Source organism: Hyalella azteca, unplaced genomic scaffold (assembly GCF_000764305.2).
Source record: "Hyalella azteca isolate HAZT.00-mixed unplaced genomic scaffold, Hazt_2.0.2 contig15946, whole genome shotgun sequence".
NCBI classification, from domain to species: domain Eukaryota; kingdom Metazoa; phylum Arthropoda; class Malacostraca; order Amphipoda; family Hyalellidae; genus Hyalella; species Hyalella azteca.
Genome location: NW_025945775.1, coordinates 150,874 through 171,702, shown reverse-complemented (window position 1 = coordinate 171,702; position 20,829 = coordinate 150,874). Strand labels below are relative to the sequence as shown.

The window sequence follows — 20,829 nt, the reverse complement described above, 5'->3', positions numbered from 1 at the left end:
ATGATAGGTTGTTCGAGTGCGCACTGCAGAGTGAAGCTCCACGCGACTTAGTTCTTCGCCTCGAAGGCTTCAGACTCCAGGATACTTCTGTAGATTTCTTGAAATGTTGTTGCTGTTTGTTCAACTCTTTGTTGGTGAACTGAAAAACCTTACAGGTGCACACTAATATCATCAACATTATAACTTTCTTTTGCTGTGCTTAATACTGCAGCAAAATATTTATGTACAAATTTATTCCAACAGACCATTATTTATTCCTGAATACGATTATTTAATAATAAAACTACAAGGACTTCTAACTGATATTTATATGTTTTCGGCAGGTGTTGCGGGAGCACAACTTTGACTCCTCTGTCTTGTTGCGGCGCTCCAATTCCTCCCCAACCTTCAACGACAGCGCCAATAACAACATCAATAATAACAGCGTAAGCTTGATATTCACACGGTGCCTTTCCAAGTTAATATACAGGCGCACATCGCTGCTTTTATGTACTAAAGCAATTATTCATGAATTTGAATCTGCTTTTTAGTTTTATCTATAATAATTTATTAAACGTGTATCTTGTTTCATTTGAGCCGCGATCTCGTGGCAGAAATGTCGTCGAGTTGTGCCGTGTTCACACCTGCCAGGGTGAATTGTATTATGACTCACATTAAAATACGCTCAAATACGGGCTCCAGGTGTTGACGGTATCATGTCCCACGTTAATATAGGCAGCAGTAGTTATTATGGCTGTTATATACGCAGAAATACGTAGTCCAGGTGTTGATGTGTTGTGCACCTCGTAGGGGAGTAATGGCGTGGCGCAGGAGGTGGAGCGCTGGACTAACCACCGCGTCATGGAGTGGCTCAAGACCGTCGACCTCTCCGAGTACGCGCCCAACCTGCGCGGCTCTGGTGCGTGAAAAATTCTCTGAGCATCCAATTCATAATGGTTACTGAATTACTGGAAGATTTGTGCGTGTACCAGCTTGTTGTTTAATGTAACAAATTCTATGGGCATCCACTGCACTTGGGTTATTGAATAATTGAAAGAATTTAAGGTTTTATTTGAATACACTTACATAATAACTATAAACGCGTTAAATTATTGAAAGCTTTTATAGTTTTATTTGCGCACGTTGGTTTATATATAAAATATTTGAGTAACTTGAGGTAAACTGAGTGCGTGGCAATAGTTTCATTTAAATGATAAAAAAATTTTGCTTCTAGGAGTGGGTCTAAATCTGTGGTACTCGAACTTTTTTGGGGGTCGTGAACAATTTCGAGCTTTTGGTTGATCTGCAAAAATTAGGAAAGAACAGCATAGACGACGGCCCATGTAGTATGCTCTATTTGCCCATGTAGTATGCTATATTTGCCCATGTAGTATGCTATATTTGCCCATTTAGTATGCTATATTTGCCCATGTAGTATGTAATGGTTGTATAAGAATTATACTATGCGTGCAGGCGTTCACGGGGCGTTGTTGGTGTACGAGGTTCGTTTCAACGCAGAGGTGCTGGCAGCGCTGCTGTCCATCCCTGCCAGCAAGACGCTCCTACGACGACACCTCAACACACACTTCAAGGTGAACACTTCTCTTTACAGGGATAATTACGTCAACTTAAAAGTGTTACATTGTTATATTGTGTTTGTTTATAGAGGAAATATTGTAGATATTCTCTATTTGCTCTATGAATTTTTGATTACTTATTTTTTTTCTTGTGTTTTAAGGCCTCTTTTTAAAGCAAAATAAGGTAGGAGGAAGCTAATTCATAATCAAGCCATCCTCACAATAATGGTAATGATGTTGGTTGTTTACAAGCGATTGAACGCGATTGCGTTCAATCGATACACAAGCGATTGAACTGCATCGATAAATTTTAGCGGGAGCAAATGTAATGACGGGAGCAATCTCAGCGTGTTCCAAAAACGTAGTTTTCCTAAAAAAAACGTAATTATGTTGTAAGTATTATGTAATTAATTATGTTTCCTAATGTAATTAATTTTCCTAAAAAACGTAATTATGTTGACAGGAGCTTGTGGGGCGCGACGTGGTGCACGAGAAGCGCGAGGTTGAGAACGCGCCAGGCTTCTCGCCCCTCACCACCGCCACTAAAGTCAAGGTGAGGCGGCGATGATTTCAGATTAAAACACATCCTCTGTGTCAATATCTCAATTTTGATCATGAATTTAGATTAAACTCGCATATCACCTCCTAATTCAGGTTGTCAATGCAATGAATTTGTCCACGCATGTCTTGAGTTTTCTAAATACGGAACGTCTTTAATGCTTGAGTGCGCTGTCCCTCTAGTGGCAAGAAACTGGCACTCAGGGAGAGTAGATCCACGTACAAAGAGAGTAGATCCACGTACAAAGAGAGTAGATCCACGCACAAAGAGAGTAGATCCACGCACAAAGAGAGTAGATCCACGCACAAAGAGAGTAGATCCACGCTCAAAGAGAGTAGATCCACGTACAAAGAGAGTAGATCCACGCACAAAGAGAGTAGATCCACGCACAAAGAGAGAAGATCCACGCACAAAGAGAGTAGATCCACGCACAAAGAGAGTAGATCCACGCACAAAGAGAGTAGATCCACGCACAAAGAGAGTAGATCCACGCACAAAGAGAGTAGATCCACGTACAAAGAGATTAGATCCTTTCTGGTCGACCATCATAGAAATATACAAATTTACATTATTTTTGTTGCAGCCGAGCAAGCGGTCTCAGTTCTCCCTGAAGCGGCGCAGCAGCAGCAGTAGCAGGAACGGCGGCAAAGGAAGACCTGCTCTCGAGTTCGATGACCTTCTCTGCCCCCTCGAGGAGCGCCGCCCTCGGGCTGCCCTCAGCGCCGCCTCACAACTTGCAGTACGCTGGCGTCTTGTGTTTCTTATTAATAATTCTTATATTTTGCCTGTGTTTTACTAATTTAAATTTAATTAGACATATATGTATTTTACATTGTTTAATTATAAATAATTTAATTATTTATTAATTCTCGTATCATTCACCCATGACGCTCAAACCATTTATTTGCTATTATTATATTTCTGATTGCTCTAGAAATTATATGTTAAGTCAATTTCGTATTGAAGCTTCCCTTTTTCCTACGTAAGACCTATTTTAATTATTCAGTTTAGTCAATGTTCTTGTTTGATTATTCATCATTTCAACTTGATTCATTTGTTGTTTTCACAGGAAATTCTAATCATGTATTTTTTCCAGAATTCTCCGGAAACTCGGTAATGCTAACCTCCCTGCCGTTCATTCCCGCCATCGCTCTCTCACGACACCGCGAGCTGCTGCTGCTGCTGGTGGCTGTCCTGACCAACGAACGCTGATGCCTTGTTCGTCGGCAGCAAACGTGTGTCCTGCTGTCTATCTCAACTGGATCCTCACGTATCTCTTTTGTATCTTCACGTAGCTTTTCTGTATCTACACATGAATCTATTGTACTTCCTTGTGAATCTATTGTATCTATGTACATGTAACCCACATAGCATAGGAAGAACCCGGCAGCAGAGACAAAATCTTGAGCTGACCGTCGCTATGTAAGTCTATGGTAGCGACAAGGACCGATGGTGCGGTCGTGGCTTGCCTGGCAGTTCCGTGTTGAAGTTTTTTAATAACTCGATCGTAATTTTTTATGAAGACAACGCTGGCTCGTCGTCGCCCCACAAAACTATTCTTTCAATGCATTGGCAGCTTTGAAACGAGTACATGTGAAGTATTAGTGAGAACTAAATGTTGCGAAGTGTATGACCTTCTTTTAATAGATTCCTCTAACTTACAAGAGACGGTGTTAAGCTTGTGCGAATTATTTTAAATCGACATGCAATGTTTTTGCCACAAGTTTCCATTGGCTTTGTTTCAGTGTTCAATTCGCCTAGTCTGTGCCAGAAAAATCTTTCTTCTCTTATGAATTATTGCGATGTTCTAATCTCTAAAAAATATTTTTAATCTATTTAAATTGTTGTTTTTTCTTCCACGTAACAGGCGATCATGTTGGAATGTTCCGTTTCTAGCTCGTCTAATCTTATACATTATGCTTGTAATTAAACTATTTCTGCATAAAACAATAAAAAACGGTGACTTTTTGGATAGAATTAACGGCTAACTTTTGCTTTGATTTAATTGTTGGCAACTAAGTTGGTTTAAAATCCTATGTGAAATAATGTAAGACAAAACTAACATGAAGGAAAGCCATTCTTGTCCGCTGCACACATAATGTTTTAGTCACATTTTTCCTTTTTTTGTGGTCTGCTTGTGCTGTCCATCGGCATTTAAATGGTAATGTTTATTTCCTGTTAAATTTATAGCGAAAAAGGTATAAATAATTATGGGATTTATAACATTTTTAATTTGGTTGTGTGACTTAGAGTGTTTTTAGTTTGGAGGATAGCTAGTCTTCCGATGATGGCGTCACGTGCAGCTTAACGGAGATTAATTTGTGCTAGAATAATTCTCGTCTGGGTTCGAATGTCGTTTGAAATTGGGGGAAAAATGCGGGAAAGAAACTCGGTATATTATTATGTATGTTATTTTAATAATTTGAAAGGCAGCTTTATATACGTTACTTTTAATTTGGTTGTAGGTGCGTATTTTTTTCTTGTAAAAGATCACTGTATGCTGAGGTGTATTAATGGATCTATTGCGCATTCTTGTTCCATGTTCGCAAGCTATGTGAACTGGAACAAGAAGTGACAACTCTCATAGTACGAAATCTCGATGTTTCCATTCACTTTGTTATTGGCTTCTGTAAGCACGCGACAATGTCTGCTCTCTGCTATTCCTTATAACGTTTGCCTTGCAAATTACGGGATAAAACTCAGTGAATTCTTCCGCAATGAAAGAAATTAAGCACGTTATCGGGGCCGCGTTCTGATTACTGTACAACAGCGCGGCTACAGTCAAGCTAAGAAACTTTCCACTTCGGGTATATTTTGTACGACCAGACGTGATCTTCACGGTTTTATCTATATCTGTTACGGTTTATTATTATAACTAATACCTAAGATTATTCATATTTAAAAATTTCAAGCGGACCCAAGCCAAAATAATTTATTTCTATTGTTACATGCGTTGGTAGATTATTTGACGCAACGAGGCTTTATATAATAGTGTAGACTAAACTATACGATGCTCGTAGCCTCTTGAAGTCTTATTGCGCCGCCATGAAGCGAAAAGCTTCAGAACTTTACGTGGTCAGCGCTTCAATATTTGAGACGTTAATTTACAAATAACCTTTTTTCTGAACATCCACTTGAGGATACGAGGAATAAATTAACACGGAATTGTTGAAGTTTTATCAAGAAAACACGAAATGCGAATTTTCGGTTTCCTTTGTCTGCTAATTTGATCGCTACCGAAATCTTTTTTAACTAATCATCTTCATGAGCATTTTTATTCTATTTCTACTTTATATTGTTTAGAAGTCGAGACATGAGTAACAATTGTCCTTAAATTTATAATTTAGGAAATCTTCTGAAATGAATGATAGTGACGAAACGCATTCGAGTCTGAATGATGAGGAAGCTTATCGTGATCTCTAGTGCACTAAATATAAATGGGCCTAAAAAAATATTTAAAAGTTCGTCTTGCTTTCAAAATTTGATGCGTTTGAGATGTTGAATATTGTATAATGTATACTGAATTCCTCGTTTTTATATGATGAATCATGTACCAATGCGCGCGTTTTTTTAGTTGAAGAAATCTGTACTTATTTGCTTGTATTTCTATTGAATGCGAGTTTTTTATTGAATTGAGGAATGTTTCGTATTTATTATTATTTTTTAAATTCTGGAACGTTGTCTGATATTCTTGTTGGACGGAACGCAACTTAAAGGAAGATCTCTCTTCAGAAAATTGCATAGAAGATTTTTCATCGCGAGAGAAAATGATCAACGGAGGTTGTTTCTGCAGGAATTATTTTCATGTCTGTTGCTGACCAAACTTCGTTCTTGTCTGCACGAAGTTTCTTGGGCCGTCTAGTTTAACTTGTATTCGCGCTATATATAGTTTCATCGCCTAAAACTGAGCTAACTTGTAATTTTATATTGTGTGACTAAAGTTGTTAATCTACGTTTCTTATTTGCTTTATTTTATCCATACTTAATTCAGAATTTTTAGCCATTGATTAAGTTGAGTACGTTTTTGAGCAATGATTCGCATTGAAATTCAGCATGAAATGAAATTTGCATTGAAATTCAGCCTCGTAAACTTCAGCCTCGTAACAATGATTTCAAATTCAGGTGCAAAATTAAGTATCCATGTTAGGTTCTTTACAAAAGACAATGCCAGAAATGCGCTATCGGAAGAGATGAAGTACAATGGCAGTGCGTTACTTGAGGTCAACACAAACAGTACAGTATAAATGAAATAATTATAATTCAAATATTAATTACAATAAATTAAAAAAGATGCTTGAGTCATAAGGACTGAAGCCTTAATGTATCCCCTTGGAGCAGTTTCAATACTCATAAACTTCGAAGGTTTTCTAGAAAAAAGTCAAATAAACATGTAATATATATTTCATGAACATGTGTATATCATAACATCCACTTACAGCTTTACTTAGCTGTCCTAATTTTTCACAGCAAAACAGATGACAGTGTTGGAAGAACTAATCACTTCACATTAAGTGAAATGTACAATTTTATTTACAATTTCTTATGTTAACACCATGCATACACAAATGTTTCGTTGGAAGTTTAGTGACGATTGAATTTATTCCATATGAATTATTGAACAATGCAAATATCTTGTAGGTTTTTAAATATAAAATTATGAGAGATTTTGAGGCTGACTCAATTAAAGAAGCTTTGATAATTCATTACAAAGTTCAGGTCAGTTTTTTATGAACAAAATAACAGTAAAGATAATTATTTCTGTTATATTCTTATAATGACCGTCAAAATTACTTGTATATCCAGTATACAAGAATTTGATTGGTCATCCGAGTCTCACGCTCGTCTCACAGTTGTTGGGAGACGAGCGAGTCTTACTATCATCTCTCAGTCCTCGCGAGACGAGCGAGTCTCACGCTCGTCTCTTTTCTACATGCGATGATAGTTTGACGTTTTCCAGTCTCGGCTTGCAGTTGTTAACCAAAAAAGACGGTGTAAGAACCACGCTCAGACCCGCCTATGCTTCCGCGAGATCAACTTAGCTCACTTCTTCATTGACATTTGTGACCCTAGGGAGTCTTTCAGACTTATTTCTGAAAATCCCGATACTTCAAAAATGCTGGGGTATGGAAATCCTGCAAAAAGATAAGATTTTGGCATGCAGCTTGGAAAATATATTAGTGATTAGATCCGTTTACGAATTTGTTTTAAAGTGAATCTAATACAATATTTATAGTGATGGCTGGAACGCTTGAGGAGCAATACTCTGCTTGCACATTTAATTCGGCTTATTGAAGAGAGGTACTCGTCTACATATATGAGAGGAGACCGTGTATGTCTACATAAACTGAGCTTATCTGCATGCGTACTCTGCATTATCTGCAAACACAGAACTCTGGAAAAATTAATTATAAATGCAGTCAGTAGTACGTACGTCCTCTAGTTCACTACGGGATGTGGGCGATTTCTTATACAGGCGATTTCTTATACATATTTTTAAATGATGTACATGTGTAAGAACTTTTGAGAAATTAAAAAATAAATACAGAAAATTGTCTAACACAGCAAAAACAAAGTAAATGCGGTGCAAAATGCGCGGGGAATGCGAGTTTCATTGTTATTCAGGTTATGAATTTATATGCTGTAGTTTAACCTATTGAATAGATGACGAAATATTTCCAAGTTTTTACATTGCTATACAAATTAAATAGATTCCCAAGATATGTTTTTCACAAATTTTTCTCATCTTCCGTCAAAGTTAGCAGCATCAATTCCATATCTTTCTCCAGAGCGTCAAGCAAATCCTGGCTCTCGGAGATGGCATCACGCGATGTATGCGCTATGGTCATTGGTACAGGATCTGATGTACTTGAAGGTCCTGAGATACCGGATAATTTTTCCATTGAATGTGAATTCGGCACAGTCTGTATTTGTGAACAAAGGTCGTTCTTTGCGGACATTATATTCCAGTTTACTTGTCCGATAGGGCTCAATATTGTTTCGAAGTTAGTCGGAATTTCTGATCCTTCCTCAAAATCTGAAGATAAACGTTCCTGCTTCTCCAAATGAGCTAAACTCTGCAAATTTTCTTGTTGCCCGTTAGTGCAGGAGCTAAAGCATGGACTGTTTTTATCGATTGAAATATGCGAGTTACCCTCACCCTGGAATGTGTTCTCAAAAGTTGATTGGACAGCTGCGGGTTCCCCTTTGGCTGGAAAAATGTCGACTGTATCTTTAAAGCGGATGCGCTTCTTTTTCTTCTCTTCGTTGAAATGGCAGACTGTCTGCTTAACAATGGATTTGGGAGCTTCATGAGTAAGTTCTTGGGTAACGTTTAAACCATCTTGAAGTTTCGACGGCCCTCTAGGCAGCGAAAAACTTGAACGTCCTCCGCCATTCCTCTTCAGCTGTGAAGCTGTGTGACTCAGAAAATTTTTGAAGGTGTTGAACGAACGACATCGTCGACCCAGGAACGATTTTTGCTTGCGCTCGCACGTGAGGTCACTGGATTTATGGTCAGTTTTTTGACCAATAAAATCTAAATTTGAGACATCATCATCGAGGTCAATTACCTGCAAATCAGTTTCGCTTGTTTCGAACAAACCATTTGATTTCAAGTTTGAATTCGAGCCATCATGCGCTCCAGTGTGCTCAAATTTCAAATCTTTTCCTGTTGACGTTGATGGTCGGTTCTTATTTGAAATATTGCAGCGATTTGAATTGTCTGCCATGCAAGATGCTACAGTCTGATAAATTACGGAATCGTCGGTAATATTTCTGTTGAGACCGTCTATTGTCGTGGGCATATAATTATGGACAGAATCAGTGTTATATTTACGATCCGAAATTTCTCTGTAATATTCTTGATTTTTGTGGGAGGTAAAACGAGCATATGTCTCCTGTGGGACCATGTAGTAATTTTTTGCTGGACTAATAGAACTGTACGGCTCATTCTTTCCGTGCTTCACTGCACAGTTCGCATCATTCACCGCAGGTGCAAAATTTTCCGACAAATTGACATGTTGACTCAGACTACACTGATTTTGGAAGCGCTTATCCCGAATGTGAAGCAGGTCTGAGTGGACTGCAAGGTCTTCTGAAGTCCAAAGACTGTCATCCGAGGTACCTGCATATGAATATAGAAAATCAATACCAATACAGCCGATGCAAGTAGCATTATTTTGATGCGTATGTTCTAATGTACCAGATAAAAAAGAAATGAGCTGCTTAGTACTTAACTGTTATTCATAAATCATATTGCTATGCAAGACAAATTTTTCATGAAATTCAATATTTGATGTGAAAATAATAAATCACATTTAAGAAAAAAAATTGTTTGCCTCAGGTTGTCCTCAGCCCACTAAGCTACTGGGAAAAGTGCCTAAATGTAACTATGGTTGCTACATTTTTTATGTGTTGTTCCGGAATAAAGATCATAGCTACAGAATATTTCCCCAGGATAACATTTGTGTGCACCCCTCACCTGACATGTCCTCGGGAGATGGGCTCGAACCCTCGCTGTCTCCTCTTCCACTGTCGTCGCTGCCGCAGCTGCTGATGTAGATTTCTTCCGATGGAACGTTGCTCCTGTTCAAATTGTCAACGGGAAGTCCGTGCTCTAATAAAGTAGATTTTTGAGCCAGCTGGTGAGCGTTACGAGAAACGTCGTTGCAATCCGTAGGGTGGAGATAAACATGTTTATGTTGTGGGTTGAGATCTCTGGTGGGGACAGAAGACAAATTCTTTTGACGTTGGTTTTCTTTTGTTTCGTGTTCGATGTCCACTCCATTTTCATTGCAGTATTCCATAAATTCGGCTAGCAATTCATCAACTGAACTGGTTTGGGCGTTATGCTTTACTATTCTCGCTTCATTTATTTCTGGTTCCTCTTCAACCTTGCGATGCAAGGCGAAAGCATCGAACACTTCTTTCCTTGACTCGGAAATCGAAGGCCAGGGAATATTTTCCTCTGTGTTTTCTTTATAACTCTTGACTCTTTCATCCTCATTGACCGTTGAAATTCGATTACCTCTCAAACTCATATCTCGCTTGTTAAGCTCGCTTCCTGAAGCCAGTGAATTATATTTATCTTCCCTATGCAAGTTTCCCGCAAATTCGTCAACCATGGCGTTGGAGTCGCAAGTCTTGGCACAACTTTGATCGAGATTCACCTCCTCCTCAGGGGATCCACGGTATACTGTATTTGAGATCTGCCCTGAGTGTTGCTTTGCATCCCTCTTGCTATCGGATGAACTTATCTTGGACAACAAGTAATCACTTCGACTCCCGTCAACTCCGGGACGCTGAATATTGGATGACTTCATCAATGACTTCATTCCGAGATTCGCGATGAGCCTGGAATAAAAGAAACTTATGTGACTGAAACGCGGTTCAAACTCGACTCCAGAGCACAATATCTTAATGAGAAACAAATAAAAATGATTATATAAGCAGGAAATATCTGTGAACGAATACGATTCTTATCATGGGCAAGCGGATCCGACCGCTTTTAAAGCATCACGAAGTGTGAGAAAAAGAACGCTTTTAGTAACTGACTGTTTAAGAATATCTATAACTGCATCCGGACTAGAAATGTTTTCACGAGAGAACGAATATGTAGTGCGCACAGGATGCACAATACGTCGAATTTACGTTAGCAAAGGTCATTTGGCTGCATGTTGTCACGTGAGGCAATTCTATATAAATATTACGGGGTAAGTTGCCATTTATGGTATAGGATAATAATACAAGCGATACTAACGTTTATAAACACTAACTTTTAAGTACTAATGGAATTATTCTTCTAACATTATTGTGCATTCATTTGCTCTATGTGGCAAAAGTTTGTACATCTAAAATAAATGTATTTAGAAGATCAATTAAAACTGACAAAATGATACAAATCATATAATTCAGTTCGCTTATGAAGCTGAAATTTTAAAAGTAAAAAATCTTTCTCTACTCCTTCCTTAATTATTATATGAATAGAAAACTTTAAATCTAATTCATGTGACATTTCTTCCGTCAGCTATTCCGAAATTATCGAAAACCCAGCAGGAGTCGGTGAAAATAAAATGAAAGCACTCTAAAAGAGTTGGAAATTTTAAGGTTCGTATTCGAATAACGTGGGACGTGAGAACACACGACGAGTTGAGGTCACTGCCACGTCACACGTCTGGCACACACGTCTCGAAACTTCTCACGGTCATGGGATATTGGCCTTCCCATTGTTTCCCTCACGAGGATATGTTATAAAGAGGATGATAAACTTCCATGTGTTCACTCGTTCAAAGGAATTGATCTTCATGCCATTTATTGTGTCATAAGCAAGGTTATTGTTCTGAATTACAATAGAAAGAGAATTTTGAGTTTCGTCAGTAACTTGCATGAATATTGATGTGAATATCGATAACGAACACTAAAATGATAAGAGTCCTAAGTTTTGTTATTTTTTAAATAAAATATGTTCCCTAATAACCTAAAGCAGTATAAGTCTTGTTTCGATCTATTGGTGCATACGACTTGGCCATCGAAAGCTCCCAAAATCTTCTGAAATCGAGTGCTCCCAAAATCTTCAGAAACAATTATTATTCATTTTCAAGCTTTTATAATGAGACAGACAATTACAACCGAAGTTTACAAAATTTAAGGTCAGCGTGGGCCCGTTGCACCACATAATAAGAATGAACGGTTTCCAAATTTCAATTTAACTTTCACCTTACGAAGCGCCTCCCTGATCCGCGACGCAACAGAGCTGCATGACGTAACGCAAGGCGCTGCGACCATGACTCAGCGTCAGCTTTTGACGTCTGACGTGGCAGCGACTAGACGCAGTAAAGGCTAGTCACGTGTTCATTATGACGCAATGCCATTTTTAAATGGAAAAATTAATGTAGTAACGCGCTGCACACGCAATCCAGTGCTGGTAGGATGGCAACATGAACTGAGTTTAATAAAGCCACCCAAAAGCCGCAACCAAATGCACGGTATTTCAGATGAACGGCCAATTTTCCGCTCGCTGTCTTTCATGATCGTGGTTTATCACATGATGCGATAACTCAAATCACTTAAAGAAGCAATTATATGAAATTTGTTACGGTATTTAGAATATTTTTAATTAAATATTAATATTCAAAACTATTTCGTGACGCTTTTTTCTAGGAGTAAAATATATTCCCAACTTTATTTATATATTATCCGCTATCTTCCGCTCATTAAAGCGATTCTATTTCCTCCATGAGCTCCTAAAATTTGTAGGAGCACAGCGGGTTGATTTTAAAATACGAGCAACTACGATCGAGCGACACAACAATATAGATAAAAAGCATCCAGCATTAAAGTACGTCGGTAAGATAGAACATTTTTTTAGCGAGAAAACTCATTCTGCCTTAAATTTCCGGAATGATGGTTGTTATAGTTTTGTTAGAGTTTGAGTTTATTTCCATGCACGTGGTAACTTACAAATTTCAACGGAGTCAGAATAAAGTTTAACCAGTGGTGAAAACAAATCTTGGGCGTTTATTAAGAGAAGGAATAAGGTTGTTTGCAAGATAATAGTATATTAGAAAATGAAATTCGCACTAAAAAGTATTTACATATCTTATTATGTGATTATATGATATTATGACATAATGTTATGAAATTTCTCATAGAATATTTTTGGTTTACTACAAAGTGTGTTTTATTCACCTGTTATTCAGAAGTACGGCGTTTAACGTCGCTTCAAGCATCGCTCTAGCAGCCAGCAGTCGCGGTAGTGGATGCGATCTGCAAGAAGAATTAGTTAAGCTGGCATAATTTGTACTATACAATAAATTGTCATGTACACTTAACGCTTTAATAGTTAGTTAGTTTTTGGTCATCATTGTCTAAATAGCGTCATTTTCATTGAACTACGGGAAAGTATTTTTCTTTTCATTGAACTATTACTTCTCGTATTAGAAGTTATCGTGGCAAGTAAGCCGGCTACTACAAGCGAATTATCTACAGTAACGGCAGTGTGGTTGTTTACAGTTGTAGGGCATATTTCCCCCGTGCCCGGCTGATATTTATCAGCTGCGTAAAGAGTTGGGTCGTGTGGTGCAAGTTTGTTGTTCTAAGGGCACGAGGGCTGGGGATTAGCAAAGCTTGAAGCCTAAATTAGGCCTCGCCAGAAATACACGCGTTTCGCCCATAGACCTTATATATTAGCTACAAACCTGAGCGGAGAGAGACTCTCTCCTCTTAGACGAATCATTCGTATATATAATAGCTACGCAGAGATGGCCTATAGCTGGAGAAGTGTTGAACAATTTTATATTTGCGTGTATATAGAATAATGCATTTTATTGACTGAAGGAACCCATAGCAAGATAAACTTGTATGGTTACGCCGATGACTGATTATATATAAACACATTACGAATTAGCCTTAACTACTTCATGCGACGAGTGATGCATTAATTGTGTGTCCGCATTGCGAGTTTGCGAGCTTGATTATCACACAGTTCATTAATCTTTGTATAAAAAATTTAATGTTTAAAATTAACTTAATTTTTTGCGAAAGATATAAAAGGAAATAAGACTTAAACAAATTTGGAGGCTAGTTTTTTAATTTTTCAGCAATGCTATGCAAAGGAATTATAACGAAATCATTTATTAAGTTAATTAATTTAGACTATTCCTAAACGCCGCGAAATAGACAGTGAATGGGCGAGAATTACATTGCGGTATGAAACAATTCATTGGATTATTAACGTTGACAAACTTTAATATAAAAACTAAGTTGCCAATATAAAAAAGTTTCGTATTTGTAAAATGAATAAGACTTGAAGCAACGATCGACTACACGACGACGACACTGCGACGATTTCGTACGCAAGACGTTAAATAAAAAAAAACCGACGTGAGCAAGAGAACAAAAGAGTTGATAAGAGTTCTAGATAAGCAGGAAAAGGCTCGAGGAAATAATTTCGAAACGTCGCCGTTTCTGTGTTTTGCGCCTGAATTTCCATAGCGAAGGGAACGGTATCGCTCTCAGCATCGCTGGCCACAACTGGACCAGAATGAGCCAACGGAACTAAATGACCTCGACAAAAATTTGCAGTGGAAATTAATTTATTTCCAATGAGTGAATTCTTAAGTCAAAAGGATCAAAACAAAAATATTTTTTTTGTTGAGATGGAGAGACGATTTTTAACGTTTGAAGATAAATAGAATAGTGAAACCTCATAAACTGAAATTTAGCCGCACGATAATCACACGTAAAGTCTCATGCAGAGAACTTAACCGACCGCATTGTTTACATAAATTCTCTTTGTAGGCCTTACCGACCAAAATATGGACATAAAATGCATCAGAACTGCCTAAAAATGGACTGCGAACCCCCACAGCACCGAATATGCTTGAAATAGGAGCGTTTAAATTAACCACAGAAGCTCCCTCCCCACAACCCAGGGCCATAAACGTGCGCTGGGCCATTAGCTTTCAACGCCGCTTTATCTGAGGCAATTGGTAGGCCCATTGCGCGGCTGTCCCCCAGCCTTCAGATGGCCCTGAGCCAAATGGAGACTCGGGGACTTAATGAGAATTGCCCATCTTTTTTGGCAAGTCAGAGGATTAATTAAAACGCCATATGACGTACCCTCGGACCCTCACTGTACTGGTTGGTTAGACTCTTCTTATTGCCAAGTCTGATGACCAGTGCCTTCCGCGCAGAGTGACGTTATTACCATAGTATTATTATTACCATAGCAGTATTACTACCACAACAGTATTATTACCATAGTGATGTTATTACCATAGCAGTATTACTACTATAGTGATGTTATTGCCATAGCAGTATTATTACCACAGCAGTATTACTACTATAACAGTATTATTGCCATATATAGTCACGTTATTACCATAGCAGTATTATAGAGCGGCTGATTGCGGGGAACAAGGATAATCAATCGCCCAGTGACTCGCTCTTTGGCGGTCCAGCTCTTCAATTGTTATGCTGAGTTTGGGGTTTGTAAATTCATTTGTTGCGTGTGGCCTCAATGACCCATTTCCGTTCATATCGTCATCGAAGATAACTACCATGATCATCGGTGCTCCTCAAACTGGTGCAAGGAAAACAAATTACTAATTTTGAAAGAGGAAATTTGTTATTCAGATTATCTCATTCTACAATCTACAGCAACACATTCGACAGTCAAATAAACGTGTGAAAAGTTGTTTATTTTTCGGGTATACAGAAATGATTGCAACGGTGAGCGAAAAAATAATAAAGGTAAATGGGTGGTAATATTTTCTGTGTGAGGCGTGCGAGACAAAGCGTCTTTGTGGAGGAGGCTCAACGCCTTTGTGAGGACCAAGTGGAGGAGCGGATGTGGGGTGCAGTGCAAGAAACGAACACATGCGCCCACCTCAATGCGTAATCGGCCTAGAGTTAGTTAAATCGAGCTTTTAGCAGGAAATAAGATTATTATGATCTCAAGGATATAACTCTTTGTTGCTTGATCAATTATTAGATAAAAAAATTCATTATTTTGCAATTGAAAGTGCTTATTGAAGGCTACTTCAACAGAGGCACTATAAGAGCGCCCTCGTTGAGTACAATTCAATAATGATAAAATTGCTAAATATACAGCTAACCATTATCATCATTAATCGAAATTCTTAGTGTTTCATCTTTCCTAACGTTTCAAAATAGAATATCCATTGTTGTACAAAAATCTGGTGGAATTCATTGTAAATTTGGTAGTCATAAATAGTCCGCTTTTCTGGCCGGTGTCAAGCCGAACCCAAAGAAGAATCGTTGCAGCAAGAATAGTCAGATTTCCTATACCAGCCTAACCGCACGGTGCTCCCGCTTCACCTGTGTTTGCCTAGCAGTTTTTTGGAAGGCATACCTGCAGCATCTTACCTCGGCCGCGGTCCTGCCCTCCTCTTGATCTGGCGTTGTGGTGGCTCGACGAGAGCGTGGTTCCCCTACCTGGAGCTCAGACGTTCTCCTGCTCGGCAGCTGTGGTCACGGTGGTGCTACACTCCTGGAAGCTACACTCCTTGATGCTTCGAGACGTCAGAGGTGAGGCTTGATTCTTGGCCAGAACCTGCTTACCTCGCTCCTAGCCAATTTTTCAAAGTTGGATGATCCTTTGGGACTGGACCGTTTATAATTTGTGAATTCCACCGATTTTTTTGTTGAACACTGATATTAATTAGCCATGTACTGTATTCAACCAGTTCTCAAGTTTGGGTTTGTTTACTTGCAGGCGTGTACCGTGTGATGTTCATGGCCAGCCATGGATGACCGAGCCAGCCGTTGATCCATCCTTTGAACTTAAATAAAGCCTGTTCAGTTTCTAGTAGCAAATTCTTTCTTATTTTCCTGATTCGTTGAAATTGGTTATGGTTAATAACTGAAGTCGGAAATTCAGTCATCTTCTATTACAAATTAAATTCAATATTCATTATTTTTGTATAATTGTTTATAATAAATTATCAATGCTATATGACACTTGAATGAATTAATAGTTCAGTTTTTCTTTGATTTATGTACGTTTAAGCATACAACTGCTTCTCAAATGTTCACAGTTCGAGCTTTGGTAATGCGAAAGACTTCTCACACGCAAGGCTGATCTTCTCTACAACTGCATCTAAACATGAACAAAAAAATGGAATGGCTGAAGAACCTAGCGCTCTTGTTTGAGAATTGTGTTTTTGCAGTTCTAATCGTTCATGGCACTGTATACTTTTTCTCTGCCACGACATGACACTCGATCGCTGGCTTTTCCTTTTGCATGTCATTAACTATCGATAGAATTGGAGTGGTGGTGCTGGTAGGGAGGTCATGTATGAACCTTTCATTTATGTTCATCGCTGCACATGGCCAAAGAAACTAATTCCCTGTTGATCAAAGCAAAAAGTGAGAGGATCTCGATTAGTTATATAATCAACTCATATCTAATAACCGAAGAGAGTGTAGCTGTAGCTCCGCGTGTAATAACGCAAGTTGCACACCCCTCATAGAACTAGTCGAAATTACCGTTATTTGTACAGCATCGTGCTGATGTCATAGCTTCATTCACAAATAATTGCCATGATCTATCTGAGCAATCGTGAATGGCACTATTTCCTTTCAGTGTTCCAAATTACGGAATAAGTCGTCAGGAAAGCTCAACATCGCTTATCAACCTTAACTTGTTATCTGATATTGTGGTAGTTTGCATTTCCGGCACTAGTACGGAAAACAGGCGTTGGCGTTAAAATTATTCAGTTATTTCGATCAGTAAGGCATTGACAAGAATTAGTTTCAATGGAAGAAATACCAAATGAATGAAAAATCAGAGTAAAGCGAATAAAAATATACTAAAATTAATCGTAAAACAGCTTTGTAGTCGCGTTTATCCAATTTGTTGATATATCCTGTAACTTACTATGTCACATTATTAAAGTAAGTTAAATAAACCAATGAAAAGTCTGCCCATTGAAGTTGACATAGAAATGACAGTAGAAAAATGTTTGGTAACAAATCACGATATTTTCGGTTTAGATTAGAGAGATCTATCTCGATGTTAAGATAGACGCTCAATATCTAAATCCTGAAGCGAATAACATGAAATATGGCAGCAACGGAACTCACGCCTACCTCACTTCGATTGTTCTTATTTCATGAAAAGCTGCAAGTCAGACAACATCGCTTTCTCCCGCAATGACTATCAGAGAGCTGCATGGAAGCGACTAACTACGCACCACGATAAGCACGAAATAATAAGCAACTGCGCGCACAAAAATCTGAAGCGAATGTCAGACGAACGAATACATACGAGAATCCAGATCTGTGCTGGAGCATCGCTTGTAGGGAAAGTTCCAGATTTTCCAGGTTTTTGCCTCATTTTTATGCACATTAGCGGACGGTTGAACCAAGCCCATTCATGACTGATGAACTCAAGCAATATACGTATACTAAACACGAGGCACACGATCCATTGATATTTCCATGATCTTTTTATTTAAATGACTACAAGGGGATACACACCCTGAATGAAACAGGAACTGGAAAGATAACCGCTACTTACTTGCACTAATTATTGAGAATTTTTCATTGCTAATCGATATCACTAAAGCAATAAGTAATCGGATTCTATTGACATTCATAACATAATTTGTAGTGACTGTAATTGTAAACTGATTTATTTTATCGCATAACAAAATGAACCACGTTAAACCCGAAATCAAACAATGTACCAACTGTTTTCATTCGCTAGAATCGCTGTGCAGCGCAACTTACGGCTCTATAGATGATTAAATTAAAAATTTGACATTTTAATCCTTGCTCAATCAGACGTAGAAAAGGCCAAACCTTAACAATTTGCTGCAACATTAATAATTAAGCATATAATTGAATAATTTGAACAATTAATTTTAAAGCCACACGAATGTTCCTCTAAATACTTTTAGCAGCCTTGCTCCGTGACAGGCTCTTATAATTTGACAAATATATTTGAAGAGCAGACGTGAAAGCTCTGGAGCGGCGCCGAATCTGCGGCGGCCACCCTGTTCACGGCCGGCCGGGATTGGCGGTAATTCCAATGAAGTTATGATCGACTCGGGGCGGCGGGGGAAATGTGGGAAGTAATTCTATTGTAATCATTCTATTAGAGTGCCTTGAGTTGTGTTTTTGGAAACGATAACCGCTCGAGATAGTGAGATGCGATTCATGTCCATGAATAACGATAAAATTTACGTATAGGTGTGAATTGAAATAAAAAATTTTCTGTGATAAACTCTAGATACGAATTTGGTTGAATTATCTATTACTTTTCTTTTTTAATATTAAAGAAGACAATTATTTTCCTATATTAGCATTACATATAAACGTGTTATCGATCAGAGAAGTAGTGTTCTGCCATCTGTTTCGCATATACGATTTTTTCGTTCAAACTTATTACATTGCTAACACTGTTCGAAAAAACGGTAAAAAAACGGGATCACCGGCATTATAGTGGCCGGTCGCCACGGGAAAATAAACCGTTTATCCGTTTTTTAAAATGTTATACCGGTTTATCGCGTCATATTTGAATAAAAACGGCCATTCGGCGTTTCTTTTCACGTGTCTGCCGTCCACTATACGCCGGCTAGACCGTTTAACGGTGATTTTTCTTACAGTGTAATATTCATGTTGAGACACGAACAACTGGAGAAATTCGCCCAGAATGAGATCACTCAATTTTAGAAACCAGTTTCAGGTTTATTTACGCTTTAATAGACGTGGGTGAGTAAATCTGGCGAGGGTAATGTGTAATAAAATCCGAGTATCGTGAATTGAAACGTTGGAGGAAGTAGGAGTTTCTGAAAACTTCAACCGACATTGCATTCTCTTTGCATGCAGGCACAGAAGTGCATTCGGGCGCAGCGCTGTTTCTTTGACTTTCACCTGATCTGAGAACTGGACCGAGTAACGCAATGTGCAGCTCGAGCTTGCCAGTGCATGAACAAAATTCCAAAAATCGTTTGCTGAAGGAAGCCTTTCAACATTTAACTGCTATCTTCATCATATATTTATTCGACATTTAACTGCTATCTTCATCATATTTTACTCCGAAAAATTGTAGGATTTCCATGAGTCGTCAGAAAGAGACGGACAAAAATTTATCGAATACACGGCCTGACGGATTTCAGTACGTAGTTGTCGTACGGTAGGTAAGAAAATTCATTTCGAATGCATGGGCCGTAAAAAGTAAGAACAGCCGCGAACATCGGCACGCACGGCCACTGAGAGACAGTACACTCATTAAAATGAATTTGTCACAAAGTCAAAATATCGCCACCTTTTCTGCTCGTCGCACTGACGTCCCCTTTTGTCGGTCCAAACTCGGTCAGGATGACCCACATAAGGACAAAAACTGCCTCGCTATTCGGACAATGCTACACTCATTTCTTCGAGTGGAACACAGCCAGCACTTCAAAGGGCAGAGTTATCACTAAGACCGCTTCAAGATAATTGCCGCAAGTTGCGAAAAGAAAACAGGTGGCATCTGGAGTTCTTAAGGGCGTCACTCTCCTTAATGCTCGTGTCGAGTCGTTAATCGAAGAGAAAATCACGACGTTGTCGCTACGTGATCACTGGCTTGCAAGAAACTTTAGTGAAAAACGCAGTAAAAACAGAGGAGCATTCAGGAGTGGAATGAATCATAGCAAGAACGAAACTGAATCTTAAGTGGGAATGATAATTAATTCGTTAGTTTCGTTCTGTAAAATCAGACCGCAATCGATAATAAATCATTAAATCATTCGCATACTATTGTCTGGGAATAGTTTCTGTAAAATGCTAAATATTACCTATAGATAAGTAAGACAATGATGGAGAACAGCAATGATGGAGAAGAGCAATGATAGAGAACAACAATGATTGAGAACAGCGATGATGGAGAAGAGCAATGATAGAGAACAACAATGATTGAGAACAGCGATGATGGAGAAGAGCAATGATGGTTCATGACGATGAATGATTTATTGAAGATACAGTAGCTGATACTAATTTGATTCTCCGATATGTATCTTTATAAAGGACGAAAAGAAATATTTAAATCATAGATATGATCAATATTGAAGTTAATATTTTCAAATGTGAATAATAATTTCAGAAACTATAATAACAGCAGAGAAGCACAGTACTCATTAAGCACAAGGAAGGATAATAGTTCAACAATAGCTCTCCAGCTTCAACATTGGACCAGAAAAAGATTGC

At 38.4% G+C, this 20,829-nt stretch overlaps 2 protein-coding genes and 1 long non-coding RNA gene across 7 annotated transcripts in view; 2 read left to right on the top strand and 1 right to left on the bottom strand.

Annotated features, from left to right (window-relative positions):
- LOC108677154 (liprin-beta-1) overlaps window positions 1–6,071 on the top strand; it is a 64,483-nt gene extending 58,412 nt beyond the window's left edge. For all 5 annotated transcript variants that reach the window (XM_018165318.2, XM_047884693.1, XM_047884694.1 and 2 more), the window contains 6 exons: window positions 324–425; window positions 790–898; window positions 1,453–1,571; window positions 2,020–2,109; window positions 2,699–2,854; window positions 3,212–6,071. In XM_018165318.2, the coding sequence (XP_018020807.1) occupies window positions 324–425; window positions 790–898; window positions 1,453–1,571; window positions 2,020–2,109; window positions 2,699–2,854; window positions 3,212–3,232 (597 nt within the window). In that variant the 3' untranslated portion in view covers window positions 3,233–6,071. The remainder of the gene's footprint in view (window positions 1–323; window positions 426–789; window positions 899–1,452; window positions 1,572–2,019; window positions 2,110–2,698; window positions 2,855–3,211) is intronic.
- Window positions 6,072–6,498: 427 nt separating this feature from the next.
- LOC108677156 overlaps window positions 6,499–20,829 on the bottom strand; it is a 36,169-nt gene continuing 21,838 nt past the window's right edge. Inside the window, exons 3-5 of the mRNA XM_018165320.1 lie at window positions 12,802–12,879; window positions 9,596–10,467; window positions 6,499–9,238 (exon numbers count right to left, since the gene is read on the bottom strand). Of these exons, the coding sequence (XP_018020809.1) occupies window positions 7,842–9,238; window positions 9,596–10,467; window positions 12,802–12,879 (2,347 nt within the window). The 3' untranslated portion in view covers window positions 6,499–7,841. The remainder of the gene's footprint in view (window positions 9,239–9,595; window positions 10,468–12,801; window positions 12,880–20,829) is intronic.
- LOC125179235 lies at window positions 15,822–16,447 on the top strand. The gene is made up of 2 exons (XR_007157192.1): window positions 15,822–16,164; window positions 16,352–16,447. It is a non-coding gene; the product is annotated as an uncharacterized LOC125179235 (long non-coding RNA).